Source organism: Panulirus ornatus, chromosome 68 (genome assembly GCF_036320965.1).
Source record: "Panulirus ornatus isolate Po-2019 chromosome 68, ASM3632096v1, whole genome shotgun sequence".
NCBI classification, from domain to species: Eukaryota; Metazoa; Arthropoda; class Malacostraca; order Decapoda; family Palinuridae; genus Panulirus; species Panulirus ornatus.
The window spans coordinates 9,521,443-9,539,915 of record NC_092291.1 but is presented as its reverse complement, the minus strand read 5'-3'; the positions used below and the strand labels follow the sequence as shown (position 1 = coordinate 9,539,915).

The 18,473-nt window shown below is 39.0% G+C and overlaps 1 protein-coding gene across 2 annotated transcripts in view; it reads right to left on the bottom strand.

Moving 5' to 3' along the window:
• Nucleotides 1–121: 121 nt before the first annotated feature.
• The window catches only part of LOC139747329 (calcium-activated chloride channel regulator 2-like), a 35,386-nt gene continuing 17,034 nt past the window's right edge, over nucleotides 122–18,473 (bottom strand). Inside the window, exons 8-14 of one of the 2 annotated variants that reach the window (XM_071659513.1) lie at nucleotides 16,694–17,005; nucleotides 15,343–15,543; nucleotides 11,486–11,656; nucleotides 11,221–11,323; nucleotides 9,257–9,409; nucleotides 7,451–7,669; nucleotides 122–4,197 (exon numbers count right to left, since the gene is read on the bottom strand). In XM_071659513.1, the coding sequence (XP_071515614.1) occupies nucleotides 3,350–4,197; nucleotides 7,451–7,669; nucleotides 9,257–9,409; nucleotides 11,221–11,323; nucleotides 11,486–11,656; nucleotides 15,343–15,543; nucleotides 16,694–17,005 (2,007 nt within the window). In that variant the 3' untranslated portion in view covers nucleotides 122–3,349. The remainder of the gene's footprint in view (nucleotides 4,198–7,450; nucleotides 7,670–9,256; nucleotides 9,410–11,220; nucleotides 11,324–11,485; nucleotides 11,657–15,342; nucleotides 15,544–16,693; nucleotides 17,006–18,473) is intronic. The other variant, XM_071659514.1, reaches the window with a different exon arrangement.

The window sequence follows — 18,473 nt, the reverse complement described above, 5'->3', positions numbered from 1 at the left end:
GATGCCTGTACAAAATCTGTGCACTGATATGTAGTAATTTATGAAACTAACACTCATACCAAATAGATTAGCAGTGAAACATCATACATTTAAGAGCACATGTGAATAATTATATACCAGATTTAGTTTATCACTTTAGAAAATTATATTTAATAAGATATTTTTTAAGACAATTGAGAATATTCAACACACACAGGGTACATTGTATATTAGGACTACCACAGTTAAATGTCCGAGTCTTACATCAGTTTGCTGTCAAAAATTATGCCTTGATGTCACTTTCACATAAAATGACATTTCACTATAAACGTGGAACTGATGATATTTAAGTTGATCTTAGAGAAAGTACAGTGATAGTTTTCTGTTCAGAGAATTTAAAATTGGTTTTATCTGCTCGGTCGATAATCTTTGCAGCTTGGTGTCATACAACATCTTCAGGATATAATGATGTACCAATAAGTAACTTTATCATCAGAAGGGTTAAGTTAGTATCTCATGGATTGATATATATAACACAAATGACATCAATGAAGCAAACAAAACACACCCCTACAGTACATGTTTCTTCAAAACTAAATAAGTAATGGTAACAATTATGAAGACAATATTTACCAATGGGAAGCAAAATGTTTGTCAGTTTACACTTGTAATATGATGCTTTTAATAATGATAGTTTTACCTTAGACATTTTTGTATTAGTATTGTCTGATGATAGGATACAATTTCTTAGCTGATCTTATGACTGTAACTGACTTATGAAACATTAAGTAGTAGTAGTCAGTAGGAACATTAGGTAAGGAGCCTCTGCAGAACTTCACTAGACTTGCCCTCTGCCTGTTAAGGGTGAGGCACCAGAGGCTAAGAAGCAGTAATGGAGCTCACTAGTTACAAAGACTATTTTCGTGGCCACCCACTTCAGGGAGTTCCAAAAGGGAACAGACATTCGAGACATGGACAGACAGCATAGGAATTTTGTTTACAAGATTTTCTCAACATGAAAGAAGACCCCCATATTCATACATATCGCAAGTTAACAAAATAAGGTTGGCAATGTGGATAAGGCCATCTAACTTCATAAAAGCATTTTCAACAAAAATATTCATGTAGAGTGAATAAACATCCTGTCTCTGGGTACCAGGTAGATAGTGTTCATTGTACACACAAAACACAACTATCGATTATAAAAAAATTTTGCTATTTGCTTTACAGTACCGAGGAATTGGAAACATAACTGCATGATATACAAAAGTGTGTGGAGGTACTTGTTCATTTGAACACAAAATACTGGCATCCATAGCATTTAGTTATAAACACTTACTTCATGCCCCAATAGTCCCTTATATCTTCTATGGAGCTCCCACAGCACTCGAGTAGTTGTTCACACCTATCAGGTGGGACCATAGACCACCAATTGTGGTGACGTGTGTCTATGTAGGAAGAGTGCATGACAACTGAGCACTGTGTTCATTTATACTCATTCTGGTAGTTTCATTTTGGACATAAAGGACCTCAAGGTATGTAGAATTAGTATTTACAGTATTTGTAGGGATGGTTGATATCCACAGCACAGATGGGAAAATGGTGACACATCTATGGAATGCAACAATCACCACTGGAAAGAAAATAAAAACGGCGAGTACTTTCGTTTATTACACCCTCAGAGAATGTAATAAACGAAAGTAGTTTTTATTTTCTCTTTCCAGTGGTGATTGTCGCTAGTCTAGGGAATGTGGTTTCAGATGGGTGTTTGATGGGGTAATGTTGTTCAAGATAAAGTTAGGGCAGTTGACCAGTGTCTGTTTGGTCATTTTTGTGTGTATATGTTCTGTCATTGTTGTTGTGGAATTGGTATAAGCTGTTGAAAAGTGAGGACAGGATAAGGTTTTTGTTTCTATTCAGGGATTGGTGGTTAGTTATGTAGTGGTTTGCGTGTCAGCAAAGAATCGAGTGCCAAACATGCTGAGGTGGGATTGTACTAGCAGGATCTTTGTTTCAGGTTGATCAAGTTTGACATTGTATAATGTGATGTGGTTCTTTTTTTTAGATTCCTGGTAATGCCTCTGTGAAGGTGAAAGCCTGATTGAAACATAATGGATAATTTTGGACAGCTGGTGTTTGAAAACCTACCTAATGGGAGAAAAATACTGAGCATTAATCATAAAAGATAAAAATTAATAACTCTGATTTTATGTGCGATGCTGTTTCCTGTGGGGTGGGGTAGCACCAGGAATGGATGAAGGCAAAATAGTATGAATATGCATATCTCTATGTGTATGTATGTATATGTGCATATATGGGTTTATTTTAATTTTCCAAAAGAAGGAAAAGAGAAGGGGGGGCCAAGTAAGGATATTCCTCAAAGAATCAGTCCTCAGTTCTTGATGCTACCTCACCAATGCGGGAAATGGCAAATATTATGAAAAAAAAGTCTTTCTTCATCTGGGAGTGGGGGGTCAGAAATCCTCCTTGCCAGTTTGTACTTTTCCAAGAGAAGGAACAGAGCAGGGGCCTAAAAGAGGATTTTCCATCTAAGACTCAGTCCTTTGTCCTTGATGCAACCTCACTAACAGAGGAAATGGCGAATATTTATAAAAGAAAAAAAATTATTAGCATACTTAATTGCCATTTCTAGTGTCAGCGAGGTAGTGCCAGGAAACAAAGAAAGACCTGTCAACTCGTATACATTATATGTGGGGATAAGGGAGAAAGAATACTTCTCACGTATTCCCTGTGTGGCGGAGAAGATGACTAAAAGGAGTGGGAGGGTGGAAATGCTCCCCTCCAGGTTTTCCTTTTCTAAAAGAAGGAATACTGAAGGGGGCCAAGTGAGGATATTCCCTGTTTTTCAAACTAACTAGTTAACATGGGAAATAGGGAAAAAATATATATTGGCAGAAAAACAGATAGATATCCAACATATGAACATTGGTTCAGCATATCACAAGACCCCTCCTACCCAAGATGCAAATTCTACACAAGTACTAAACCCTTAGCAATACTCCACAACTGTCCTGTGCACACTCTATAAAGAAAGACACAGCAACACCACTGTGCTAGATCTGTGGTCCTGGATAGGTTCCTAAGTTCTGCAGGAACCCCAAAGAAGGGGATCCTGGGGCAGGAAGGTAAGGTATGTTTACAAACTAAAGCCACTTCTTGATGCTGAAATTTGAGTGTTTGCAACCAACTATCATGGCAGGCAACCAGAAAATTTCAACTTCAGGGTAACTAAAATAAGCAGTAATCACATCATGAAACAATACAACTGTGATCAGAACTTAAATTTCCTTAAAAATTATAACATAACTGAGCAAAAAAAATACCACACACACACACACACACACTAAATTTAAACCTGTGTATTGATTCTTAAGTTCCTGGGTTGGGGATGCCTACTGCCACATTCATCATTGGCACTTCCCTCATAACCATAATTGTCATGAGACCCACGATGACTGATAGCACTGTATTCTGGAGGTCCATAATTAGGAGGATTTGAAGCTGGGGGAAGACCAACTTGGTTGATAGGCATTGTTTGGCACATGTTAATTGTGCTTGAAGTTGATCTCTGGCTGGTATTATCTTCTGCGTTCGTTTGAAGGTTATCATTCCGTCTTTGGTGATGCTGTGAGCTAAAGCCACCATCATCATCATCATCATCTTCCTGCTTCTTTCTCAGAGCATTCTTTTTGGCATCTAAGTTTGGTTTTGCATAAAGGTCACTTAAGTTACGGATTGGTTTCGAGATACTTGAGCTATTGCGAATAACATCATTTCTCCCAGCAGACCGAGGAGGGGGACTGTTATACACTTTGTCATCATTTTTTCCCAGTATACATCTGCATGTGAGTATCTGCCAGAGCCACAAGTCATCTAGGTGATCACAGTTTAGGCACAGGTACACAATGATAATTATGATAATGATTCCAAGAAGTGACCCAATAACAATCCCTGCAATAGCACCGTCTGAGAGTCTTGATCCTGAAGAACAAAAAACAAACCCACGAACTTCATTGGAAACTTTGCTTACAAGACCAAGAGTACTAACAGTTGTTACTGTGAAGGTGTACATGATATCACAGTCAGGCAAAGTACAGGTGATCTCCACCACTGAGCCAGCCTCTGTACCTGTCTTGTTGACATAATCTTTTAAGTTGCTGTCTCCAGCTGTCCAGTACTGTACTTCGTAACTTTCAGCTATAAAGGAAACAGATATGCATTAGTTAAAAATTGCACCCCATCATTCATGATTTTCAAGAAATCTAAAAGCAAATACCTGCTGAGGGTCTGGAAGAGGTTAGCATCTTCACAAGTACATTTAACTAAATATGGATAATGATATATATATATATATATATATATATATATATATATATATATATATATATATATATCGAGGATGTAAGGCATGTGTACCTGTAGGAAGAGAGGAAAGTGATTGGTTCTCAGTGAATGTAGGTTTGCGGCAGGGGTGTGTGATGTCTCCATGGTTGTTTAATTTGTTTATGGATGGGGTTGTTAGGGAGGTAAATGCAAGAGTCCTGGAAAGAGGGGCAAGTATGAAGTCTGTTGGGGATGAGAGAGCTTGGGAAGTGAGTCAGTTGTTGTTCGCTGATGATACAGCGCTGGTGGCTGATTCATGTGAGAAACTGCAGAAGCTGGTGACTGAGTTTGGTAAAGTGTGTGGAAGAAGAAAGTTAAGAGTAAATGTGAATAAGAGCAAGGTTATTAGGTACAGTAGGGTTGAGGGTCAAGTCAATTGGGAGGTGAGTTTGAATGGAGAAAAACTGGAGGAAGTGAGGTGTTTTAGATATCTGGGAGTGGATCTGTCAGCGGATGGAACTATGGAAGCGGAAGTGGATCATAGGGTGGGGGAGGGGGCGAAAATTTTGGGAGCCTTGAAAAATGTGTGGAAGTCGAGAACAGTATCTCGGAAAGCAAAAATGGGTATGTTTGAAGGAATAGTGGTTCCAACAATGTTGTATGGTTGCGAGGCGTGGGCTATGGATAGAGTTGTGCGCAGGAGGATGGATGTGCTGGAAATGAGATGTTTGAGGACAATGTGTGGTGTGAGGTGGTTTGATCGAGTAAGTAACGTAAGGGTAAGAGAGATGTGTGGAAATAAAAAGAGCGTGGTTGAGAGAGCAGAAGAGGGTGTTTTGAAATGGTTTGGTCACATGGAGAGAATGAGTGAGGAAAGATTGACCAAGAGGATATATGTGTCGGAGGTGGAGGGAACGAGGAGAAGAGGGAGACCAAATTGGAGGTGGAAAGATGGAGTGAAAAAGATTTTGTGTGATCGGGGCCTGAACATGCAGGAGGGTGTAAGGAGGGCAAGGAATAGAGTGAATTGGAGCGATGTGGTATACAGGGGTTGACGTGCTGTCAGTGGAGTGAATCAGGGCATGTGAAGCGTCTGGGGTAAACCATGGAAAGGTGTGTAGGTATGTATATTTGCGTGTGTGGACGTGTGTATGTACATGTGTATGGGGGGGGGGGGTTGGGCCATTTCTTTCGTCTGTTTCCTTGCGCTACCTCGCAAACGCGGGAGACAGCGACAAAGTAAAAAAAAAAAAAAAAAAAAAATATATATATATATATATATACATATATTGACCAAGAGGATATATGTGTCAGAGGTGGATGGAACGAGAAGTGGGAGACCATATTGAAGGTAAAAAAGATTTTGAGTGATTGGGGCCTGAACATGCAGGAGGGTGAAAGGCGTGCAAGGAATAGAGTGAATTGGAACGATGTGGTATACTGAGGTCGACGTGCTGTCAGTGGATTGAACCAGGGCATGTGAAGCGTCTGGGGTAAACCATGGAAAGTTCTGTGGGGCCTGGATGTGGAAAGGGAGTTGTGGTTTCGGTGCATTATTACATAACAGCTAGAGACTGAGTGTGAACAAATGGGGCCTTTGTTGTCTTTTCCTAGCGCTACCTCGCACACATGAGGGGGGAGGGGGTTGTTATTCCATGTGTGGCGGGGTGGCGATGGGAATAAATAAAGGCAGACTATGAATTATGTACATGTGTATACATGTATATGTATGTGTGTATATATATATATGTGTACGTTGAGATGTATAGGTGTGTATATTTGCATGTGTGGACGTGTATGTATATACATGTGTATGTGGGTAGGCTGGGCTATTCTTTCATCTGTTTCCTTGCGCTACCTCGCTAACGCAGGAGACAGCAACAAAGCATAATAAATAAATAATTTATTTTATTATACTTTGTCGCTGTCTCCCGCATTAGCAAGGTAAAGCAAGGAAACAGACGAAAGAATGGCCCAACCCACCTACATACACAGACATATACATATATACACATGTACATATTCATACTTGCTGCCTTCATCCATTTCCATCGCCACCCCACCGCACATGAAATGGCACCCCCCTCCCCTCGTGCAAGGTAGCGCTAGGAAAAGACAACAAAGGCCACATCCGTTCACACTCACTCTCTAGCTGTCATGTGTAATGCACCGAAACCACAGCTCCCTTTTCACATCTAGACCCCACAAAACTTTCCATGGTTATATTTCTTATAAATAATCGGTTTTCCGCATCAGTGAGGTACTCCCAGGAAGCAGATGAAGAATGGCCCATCCACTCATATACAAATATATATATATACATACACTGAGACAGATATATACATATATAAACATGTACATACTCATACTTGCTTGCCTTCATCCAATCCTGTCGCTACTCCCCATCCCATAGGAAACAGCATCACTACCTTCTGCTTCAGTGAGGTAGTGCAAGTAAAAGAGGCCACCCTCGTTCATACTCAGTCTCTAACTATCATGTGTAATACACCAAAACCACAGCTCCCTTTCCACATCCAGGCCTCAAAGACCTTTCCATGGTTTACCCCAGACACTTCACATGCCCTGATTTGGTCCATTGACAGCATATCGACCTAAGTATAACGCATCATTCCAATTCACATACTGCCCACATTTCTCATGCATGTAGAAGATGGCAACTAAGAGGGTTGAAAATGGTACCCTCCTTTATTACTAAAAGAAGGAAGAAAGAGAATCAAATAAGCCTCTATCCAAAGCCATGTCACACAAACTGTTCTGTTTTTCCTGAACATTTTACACGCCTTGGTTTAGTACAGTGATAGCACGTCACCCCATGTTTACCACATTACTCTAATTTGCTCTATTCCATGTGCCTCACCCTCCACAATTTTCTAGCCCCATTACCTCAAGCCTCTCACTCCTCCCTTACATCTCTGTTTTCCCCTCCTCCCTCCACCTGTGAAATATATTCCCTTAGTCAGTCTCTCATTATTCATCCTCTCCATATGTCCAGACAGTTTCAGCACATTCACTTCAGTTCTCTCACTCATACTTTACTTACAACACATCTCTTTTGCCATTATTGCTTATACAATCAACCCTACTCTTACACAAATATACTACTGACCTGTTCCTTGGTCCAGCTGATCACCTGGTGCTGTGAATGAGAGTGTCACTTCATGACCAAGTTGTGACAATTTGAGATCTGTGATCTGACTGGGTGGCAGAGTATTTGGTTGATCTCCAAGTAAGCGGCCCCTGAGGTCTGATGAGAACACTGAGAAGGCTCCTGGATTCTCCAATAAATTATCAGCAAGGTTTAACTGACTTCCACAACAAGCAAAATCTGAAAATAATCAAATACGTATAAATCTTTTTAAGTAATTCATTATGAAGTTTTAAAGTAATTTCGCAAAGGAAAATCAACTTCAGCCTAGCTCTAAGGAACTATGCTTTTCTAAAAGAAAGTATGTTACTTGGCAATGATTACCTGCTCAACAATATATATTTTGTCAAAAGTCATCTTCAACTAATAACTATAGCTGTTTTAAGGTTAAAAACTTAAAAAGTTGTGATCAGGTCACCCCTCACTCTTCTCTCTTCCAAGGTAGGAGGTGTATACAAGACAACAATATAACACAAAACATAAGCATGTCTAACCTATGAAGCTGAGATGGTATGTGGTAAGATGCAGTCAGTATTGACCCATGGGGTTAACGAGGCAAAATGTGGTACAGCTGAGTAATGATTTCAGGACCTGTGGGGTTGTGTGTGGGTATGTAACACCAAGGACTGATTGACAGAGCTGATGGTTATGCATCCATGATATGATGCAGAATTGAACTGGAGGACTGATGAATATACGTGGCAAAAGTATTAATCAGTGTAATCAAAGAGGTTGTATTAGGGAGGAATCAGGGACTGACCTGCATGTCTGATGAGGTATGCAAAAGGACACAAAGTACAACAAAGACATATGGGCTAAAAGTGGTGGTATATGGTCAGGGAAAATACTGACAGCTGAAGAATATGTAGCAAGGAACAGATTGACCTGAGGGGTTGATGAGGTTGTTTGCAGTCAAAAGCTAAAAATTTTTATAGCCTGCTACAGGATGGACAATTACAGAAAGGTAACACTGACAGCACCTAGCTGTAACTCAAAAACATGTATACTTAGGAGATAATGGGATTATCACTTGGCACAATCCTACAGTAACTTTTAATATTATATTAACACAATACAGGATGAAGTAGAAATGAGGGTGAGGCATATATTACAATGAACACTAAGATAGCTACAGATACAATGACTTGCTTGTGCTGTATAGGGAGATATTACACTCATGGGGCCTCATTTCTTCTTCCCCTTGTCACCTCCACTTTTGACACATATATCCTCTTTATCAACCCCTCCTTACTCATTCTTTACATATATCCAAACAATTTCAGCACACACTCATCAGCTTTCTCAGCCATCATCTTCAACAATCACCTCTTTTTATTTTTTTTATGGTCAGGTTCATCAGCATGAATAATCAATCAACTTTCATTTTACCCACATCAGTTTGGAGCTCACTTCCTTACTCTTTCACACATTCCCACAACTTAAGCAGAAGTGATAACCCTCACACAACCCCTGACTTTACCCCTAAGACCTTTGTTCCACTGAAAGCTAGAATATTCCTCAAATATGCTACCTATCTCTCCTTTCTTCTTATCTTAGTTAATCTAACCTCACCATGGAGTCTGGAGTTGCAGGTGCCCTGTTATAGTTATTTGTGTTGAACAACTCAGAGTGGAATGCCTTTGGTGGCTGGGAATACATGGGGGAAGGTCCAAGGGCCCATAACAATAACATGGAGATTATAGGTATTTGTGTGGCAGGAAATATTACTAACACTGTACGGTTGATCAAGCTGTGCATGGGACTGACCTGTGGGGTTGACAGGAGCAGTACGAGTGGCATGCCTAACAAGACGAGCTGTACCATTGTTATCTGTGGCTGTCACCATGATACTGACATCCCCTGGTGGACTGAGGCCTACCATGTTGGCTGAGTAAACTCCATCATTACCAGTTATGTCACCTGGAAAGAAAACAAAATTATATATATATATATATATATATATATATATATATATATATATATATATATATATATATACACACCAACAAATCTTATCAGTAATGTCACCAGTATATAACTTTTACCTAAGCTTTCTTATACAGTAAGACAATTTAACTGCATCACTTGGAATGAAGTGTTCAAAAAGCTTCAGTCAACCTCATAACACCCATAAAGGTTTTCTTTATCCCCTTCCCCAAGTATTCAAAGGCTCTGTATCCTCCCCAATGTTATTCTTATCCTTAAAGACATAAGATATACACAGCGAAAATGTAAACTCAGACTTGTAATACCCATGGAGGGGCTACTACTCCGATGCTGTCAGAAATAAGAATGCACATGGTTGCTTTAATTAAATTTATCTATCAATATCTCTGATGACCATTCCCTCTGGGAACTCTCATCCAGGGGTGACTATGGCAAAAGAGCCCCCTTACATGCCAACCCCACATACACCATTCCACACATTCTTCCTCATTTCTCTCCCTCCAGTATTCCTCCACTCTGTCACGAGTGGTCTTCCACTCACACCAATCCCTTTAATTGTACTATCATACAATCTCCTTGTAGACTCCCAGTCTTGCATTCTTTCCATATGCCCAAAACCTCTCAAAAGTATTATGTTTCACCCATTCTACCACTCAACAATTCATTCCCTTTGCATTCCTTGCCATGCCACATCTCTCATACACCCTTTCATTTCTATGTAAACTCAGACTTGTAATACCCATGGAGGGGCTACTACTCCGATGCTGTCAGAAATAAGAATGCACATGGTTGCTTTAATTAAATTTATCTATCAATATCTCTGATGACCATTCCCTCTGGGAACTCTCATCCAGGGGTGACTATGGCAAAAGAGCCCCCTTACATGCCAACCCCACATACACCATTCCACACATTCTTCCTCATTTCTCTCCCTCCAGTATTCCTCCACTCTGTCACGCGTGGTCTTCCACTCACACTAATCCCTTTAATTGTACTATCATACAATCTCCTTGTAGACTCCCAGTCTTGCATTCTTTCCATATGCCCAAAACCTCTCAAAAGTATTATGTTTCACCCATTCTACCACTCAACAATTCATTCCCTTTGCATTCCTTGCCATGCCACATCTCTCATACACCCTTTCATTTCTATCTTCATTCCATGTAGTGACACCACATGCTCTTCTCAAATAGCTCATTTCCACAGCCTGGATTCTTGACCTCTGTGCCTCATTCCACGTCTATGTTTTGGCCACATAGGTTAAGCAACTGATGTCCTCAAAACTAGTATGTTTCTGCTTTCCGTATCCTACATTTCCAAATTCAAAACCCAAAAGACCCAACTATATTATAATATTAACTACCAATTCTTTATTCGTTTTACTTTTTACAGATCTACCTGTGAAAGCATCAAAGTAGTCAATATACCTTTGTCATGGGCTTTAGTCATAAACGTAAGTCCTCATCAAGGCCAATTCTTGAATAAAATTGGAGGAAACTTAAAGACAGGGCTAGAAAATGTGTGGACAAAATGCCAAACAAAATAGTAGGGTTGGAATATGTGCATGAAAAAAAATATGTCTACCCTGGTAACTGAATTTTAAGACAGTAAGGCCATCAATTCTGAAGAAAAGGACATAAGACGATTCCACACAACACTTCCAACACTCCTTGTCAGGGTAACAATACTTCCCTGGGTTACTACTATCTACATCCTACCACCTCACACATCACAAAGCCTTAAGTTTCAAGATACTGGACATTTTCTCTATAAGATTCACTAACCTCCAGCACCATTATCATGAAGCGTTAGTGTAATATTCTGCCCGTCTTTGTCTATTACAGCAGTCACATCAGCATACACTACGTGACTCCAAGCCTTTGTAACCTGTCACAATATATATCAAAACAGCTATAACTGAGCCACAATGCAATACACATTATGCCACACATCACAGCATATTGCAGAAGTTATTTCTGTCAAGAATGATATACCACACTAGGGTATTAACAAATACTAAGATGCAACAAATGAACTGTGTACTCTTACCATGGCAAACAGCATTGGAACAGAGCCTCCAGTGAACTGGATTTTACCAAGTGCTTGAGATGACCACACCAGTATTTCTAAGCTGTGATTTCTCTTTGGTGTTGCTAGCAGAGAGACTATCACAGGAGTTGTGACATAGTCCTTGGATATGATCACAGTATAGTTTGTATTCTGTCAAGTATACAGATTCATAAGTTTAGTGTCATATGATCAAAATACTCTCATGAAATTCACAAATCTTACCACTTGCAATGAAATATCTGTATTGCCACTGTAAATATCCTCTAATGCAAGTGTTCCTCTCCATGTGCCCAAACCATTTCAAAACACCCTCTTCTGCTCTCTCAACCACGCTCTTTTTATTTCCACACATCTCTCTTACCCTTACGTTACTTACTCGATCAAACCACCTCACACCAAACATTGTCCTCAAACACCTCATTTCCAGCACATCCATCCTCCTGCGCACAACTCTATCCATAACCCACGCCTCGCAACCATACAACATTGTTGAAACCACTATTCCTTGAAACATACCCATTTTTGCTTTCCAAGATAATGTTCTCGACTTCCACACATTCTTCAAGGCTCCCAGGATTTTCGCCCCCTCCCCCACCCTATGATCCACTTCCACTTCCATGGTTCCATCCGCTGCCAGATCCACTCCCAGATATCTAAAACACTTTACTTCCTCCAGTTTTGCTCCATTCAAACTTACCTCCCAATTGACTTGACCCTCAACCCTACTGTACCTAATAACCTTGCTCTTATTCACATTTACTCTTAACTTTCTTCTTTCACACACTTTACCAAACTCAGTCACCAGCTTCTGCAGTTTCTCACATGAATCAGCCACCAGCGCTGTATCATCAGCGAACAACAACTGACTTACTTCCCAAGCTCTCTCATCCCCAACAGACTTCATACTTGCCCCTCTTTCCAAAACTCTTGCATTCACCTCCCTAACAACCCCATCCATAAACAAATTAAACAATCATGGAGACATCACACACCCCTGCCGCAAACCTACGTTCACTGAGAACCAATCACTCTCCTCTCTTCCTACACGTACACATGTCTTACATCCTCGATAAAAACTTTTCACTGCTTCTAACAACTTGCCTCCCACACCATATATTCTTAATACCTTCCACAAAGCATCTCTATCAAATGCCCTCTCCAGATCCATAAATGCTACATACAAATCCATTTGCTTTTCTAAGTATTTCTCACATACATTCTTCAAAGCAAACACCTGATCCACACATCCTCTACCACTTCTGAAACCACACTGCTCTTCCCCAATCTGATGCTCTGTACATGCCTTCACCCTCTCAATCAATACCCTCCCATATAATTTACCAGGAACACTCAACAAACTTATACCTCTGTAATTTGAGCACTCACTCTTATCCCCTTTGCCTTTGTACAATGGCACTATGCACGCATTCCGCCAATCCTCAGGCACCTCACCATAAGTCATACATACATTAAATAACCTTACCAACCAGTCGATAATACAGTCACCCCCTTTTTTAATAAATTCCACTGCAATACCATCCAAACCTGCTGCCTTGCTGGCTTTCATCTTCCGCAAAGCTTTTACTACCTCTTCTCTGTTTACCAAATCATTTTCCCTAACCCTCTCACTTTGCACACCACCTCGACCAAAACACCCTATATCAGCCACTCTATCATCAAACACATTCAACAAACCTTCAAAATACTCACTCCATCTCCTTCTCACATCACCACTACTTGTTATCACCTCCCCACATATATATATATATATAAAACTCAGACATTTATCCCTGGGGGTAGGGGAGAAAGAACACTTCCCACGTATTCCCTGCATGTAGTAGAAGACAACTAAAAGGGGAGGGAGCAGGGGCTGGAAATCCTCCCCTTTCGTTTTTAATTTTCAAGAAGGAACAGAAAAGGGGGCCAAGTGAGGATTTCCCTCAAAGGCTCAGTCCTCTGTTCTTAATGCTACCTCGCTAATGCAGGAAATGGCGAATAGTATGAAAAAAAAAAAAAAAGACATAACACTAATCTTCTGAGGCCAGTGACACTTACAGAAGCATGTTAGTTTCACAGCAGACCACTATTTCATAATTTACAACAAAATTTCATGGCTTTTGACTCCTCTAAGTCATGTGCCATATGACTTACAAACAATTAGAATGGGCTGACATCTTGCACCATAAAATCTTAATTTTCCACTTGAATTTGGAGCCAATAGTTCCTATACTCACTAGAAATATTTATAGATGCAAAATTTCAAGTCCAACTCTATGCAGTCCACTCAAGCCTAATTTAACAATAGAGTATCACAGTAAGAAGATGTGGCATATTTCCTTGCAGGTCCACTGTTAACCCTCAGGGTATATACAAGCTTTGTGGGTCTTGGATATTGGTGAGAGCAAACTGTTACATCTGCACATATCAGGAAACCATAGAGTTATTCTAAATATATTATAGGAGGCAAACCCAATCTCCAAGGACAGCAGAGGGAAGTGAGAGCAAAGGATGACATGCTAAGTACTTGATGGGTTTAAGTGGCAATATGGAAAGATTTAACTGTCTTGCATTACACCACAGTTTAAATGTCTATGACATTTAATGGTTCATAATACTTTTCTAATATTTCAATTTCTACTTCATTTTGACCACCTGTAGGAGACAACTTTTTAAATCCTGGTGTGTCCTAAAAGGGTTAAAACTTGAAACCATTCAAACCATAACCTGCTCCTGGTTTTAAAACTGATACAGATGTATGAATTAACTAATATGATGTGTTATAGTATTTTTTTTTTTTTTTTTTCATACTATTCGCTATTTCCCGCGATAGCGAGGTAGCGTTAAGAACAGAGGACTGGGCCTTTGAGGGAATATCCTCACCTGGACCTCTTCTCTGTTACTTCTTTTGGAAAAAGAAAAAAAAAAAAAAAAAAAAAAAAAAAACGAGAGGGGAGGATTTCCAGCCCCCCGCTCCCTTCCCTTTTAGTCGCCTTCTACGACACGCAGGGAATACGTGGGAAGTATTCTTTCTCCCCTATCCCTATCAGTAATTATTTTTTTTTATACTCATATGAATTAATGTATCCCTGGAGATAGGGAAGAAAGAATACTTCCCACGTATTCCCTGCATCTTGAAGAAGGCTACTAAAAGGGGAGGGAGCAGGGGGCTGGAAATCCTCCCCTCTCGTTTTAAAATTTCCAAAAGGGACAAAAAAGGGGGTCCAGTGAGGATATTCCCTCAAGGTTCAGTCCTCTGTTCTTAATGCTACCTTGCTAATGCGGGAAATGGAGAATAGTATGAAAAAAATATGAATTAACTATGAAGATGGTGTTACAAGACTCTATCTGCCAGAGGTTACACTGCGAGTAAAAAGTCACCTTTGGTGATGCTGTATTACTGGAAGTACTTGTCAAAGAACTTGTCACTTTAATTTGAAGGAGTCCATATTATCTTGCTAATGGATGTAGTACAGTCTTAAGTTGCAGAAGCCCTGGAGAAAGGTCTTGGTTAACACCAGGAATCCTTCTTAGAGAGAGATCTTGGGTAATTATAAACGACTGAAAATTAATGATCAACTGTGATATTCTTTAAGTATTTCTCCTGATTTATACTTTATACATGCTTTGTTGCTGATGCAGTGACAAGCCACATCATGGAGTGACATCAAATATCTCAGAGTCAGGCCTGAAATGGCAGGACGAAGACTTTCGAGTCCACCTAAACTAACTGGAATTAAATTTGGCTGATTGCTTTGAATTTAACTTCAAATATTAAATACTGAACTCAACAAAACTGAATGTTACTCATTCTTTTAACTGCATTTTGTAATAATTACCTGTAGGAAGTCGGATGTGAAAATTTGGCTTGTTTTTTCTTTATTCTTAAGTACCAGGCTAGGGACTGTAATTTGCATATCATCTGGCGTTTCAAAGAGGCTGTAAAGAACTTCAATGAAAAAGTCTGCCTCATATTTGGTGCTGTTCTCAACAGGCAATATTAGACTGCAAGTATGTTTACTGCATATATCGCTTGCTACCTGAAACAAAAATGTCACATCAGAATGCAATAGACTTTACAAATAATATGAAGCATTACCATTTCCATATATTATCTACTTATTAAACCTACATTCAATTCCTCTTTCCTACCATTCATCTGAATAATATAAGCTATCTCACTCCAAGCCTGACTATCCATGCACAAATGTAAATGCTCCTCACAGCTCTGTTCTACTTTATTGTTCATATTCCCTTCCTCTCCTTTGTTTCATTTTATTCATATATTGTTATAGTGATCCTTTCCACCAACACCTATACACCTAATTTTTCCATGTGCTATAAAACATATTCAGCAAGGCTTTTGTATGTATTGACACTCTCCTTGTTGGCTGGTATTCCAGGTCATGTAATGTTGGGGGTATTTTTCCTCTACTTTTAACAGCAACTACTTCTGTTTCATACCTTTACCTGAAATCTAATTCTCAGTCTATCTTCTTTCATACTTGTATCTGAAATCCTAACTCAGTCTATCTTCTTATACCGGATCTTCTATACCCATCTGTTACCTTTAACTCTGCTACCATTTACTTAGAGTGGATCAAAAGCATAAAATAATATAAAGGAACCAGAATGCAAAATAACCACAACATTACATGACCTGGAATATCAGCCAACAAGGAGAGAGTGTCATTAATACACACAAAAGCCTCCAGAATATGTACATGTGTATGTATATATGTGTATGTATATGTTTGATATGTACGTATATCTATGTGTATGGGCATTTATGTATATACGTATGTGTGTATAAGAGTGGATGGGGCGTTTTCTGCCTTTCCTGGCGCTACCTCGTTGATATGGGAAACAGCAATCAAATATAATACATGAAAAATAAATAATACATTATTACTTTAGGAGCAATAGACACATGGATCAGGTGTTTGCTTTCAAGATGTGTGAGAAATACTTAAAGAATGATCAAGATTTTTGTGCATCATCTATGGATCTACAGAAATCATATGAGAAGAATGACACAGAGGCTGTATGGAAGGCTGTTAAGAATACATGGTGTGGGAGGCAAGCTACCAAAACCAGTGAGGAATTTCTATCATGAGAGTAAGGCATGTGTATGTTTGTGTGTATATTTTTTTACCCAAAAATCTTAAGATCACAGTAGATGCAACTTACTTTCTCATATATTTTCTTTCCAACATGACGTAAGTGTCCTGTAAGGGTTTCATAATTATTTACAGCTTGATAATGAGCAACATCATCTCCTATGAAAAAACTGTCACATTTATTAGCAACAGTGAGAACAGAAGTGGTGGGTACTATATTAGCAAGTTCCTCATAAATATCAGAGGAGACATTTTCGTATGAAGGGTAGAGGATAGGCCATACTGGGTTGCCTTCTGCTTCATCCACTAAATGCTCGTGAAACAAGTACTTTTTCAGATTCTCTGTTACGAGCACCAGTTCACCACTGAGACCACTTAGAAGCTGTTGGAGAAACGAAATATATCCATTATTCACATAAACTAAACCTACAGCAGCTGGCAAGAGCACATGAAACTGTTTAATCATTATTATTGACATTTCAGACATCCAGAAAATTTTGTTAGGTTTGGTTTGGTTGAAACTTTTTCTGGTGGCTTTTGATGTGAGCAATTCCAACCTTCATTTCTATTGCAAATCACAACTTTTTGTGCTTTTCCCCACCCAAACCCTGATTTCCACTTGGGGTCCCCTGGTCCCCCATTAGCATTAGATATAGGGGTGATATATCAAAAGGTAGTAATTTGCAGTAGACATGAAAGTCAGAATTGTGGAAAAAAACATCACAAAAACATAATTTCAAGTAACAAAGAGGTGGATGTCCAAAACGGTAATTTTATTGTTTATAAGTTAACATGGACTGGGCTGGAACCATCATAATACAGTATCCTGAAAACTGAAGAGTAGTGCCATATCCTTAACATGAGAAAAGGGTTCTTGTGAATAACAAGGCAAAGAAATTTATTTTGCTTTTAGTATAATTTTTTTTGTCAAAAGGACCCAAGGACCACAATTGTGCAATTAAGCAAATGAATTATATAAAGGAACTTTTAATTTTCCATTTCACTTTTCTTCTCTGATCATTAAACCCTTGGTTGTCAATAACCACTATTGCAGAATTTGCACCGAGAGAAAAGTGTTGTTAATATATGGTTTTTAATGTGCAATGAAAGTGGCATTCAGTTCCAGATGGGTGTTCAAATGATGTGCAGCTGGCCATAATGAAAATGAAGGCTTGATACTGTTTGCTAGAGCCAAGGTTGACCATAGTCCTGCCACCTAGTATAAATTAAAAGTGCTTCCAAGGAGATCAGTGGCTTCAGATCACTATGAACCACCATGTCCCTATGCTCTACAGAAATTACTTATTTTCCTGCAGAAGATACATGATTAATGGTTAATTTTCTTATTTTACTTTCTTAAATAAAAGTTTAAAGTTTAATCATAAAAGGAGGAAAGTATAAAGTGTAATGAACACAAATAAAATCTAGGAAGACGTGATGTTTTGATTACCCATAATAAAGATATTAGATACATAACAATTTAATAAATTATCATTAAAGAATGCCAAGATTATATACTGTGTTAGAAACACGTAGGCAAAGCTCTGATCTGTACAAAATAGAAAAATAAAAACCCAATCCACCACCCTAAACAATATATGTCAAGTGTAAGTGTGTAATTGGGCACTGTATGACTTCTGCTTTGAAAATATAATTACCATTTTTTGTAATTGTCATTCTTAGCTAGTGTCACATGCATTTAGGTGGTGCTGCATAATGGCACACTTCAAACAATACACAAATGTGCCTTGAGTTATATTTCCTTATTGTATCTTCCTTGTTGCCAGTGTTATGACTTGATCTCACTATTTTTTCAACTCCAAATTTCTCATTCATTCTTCTTGGGTATC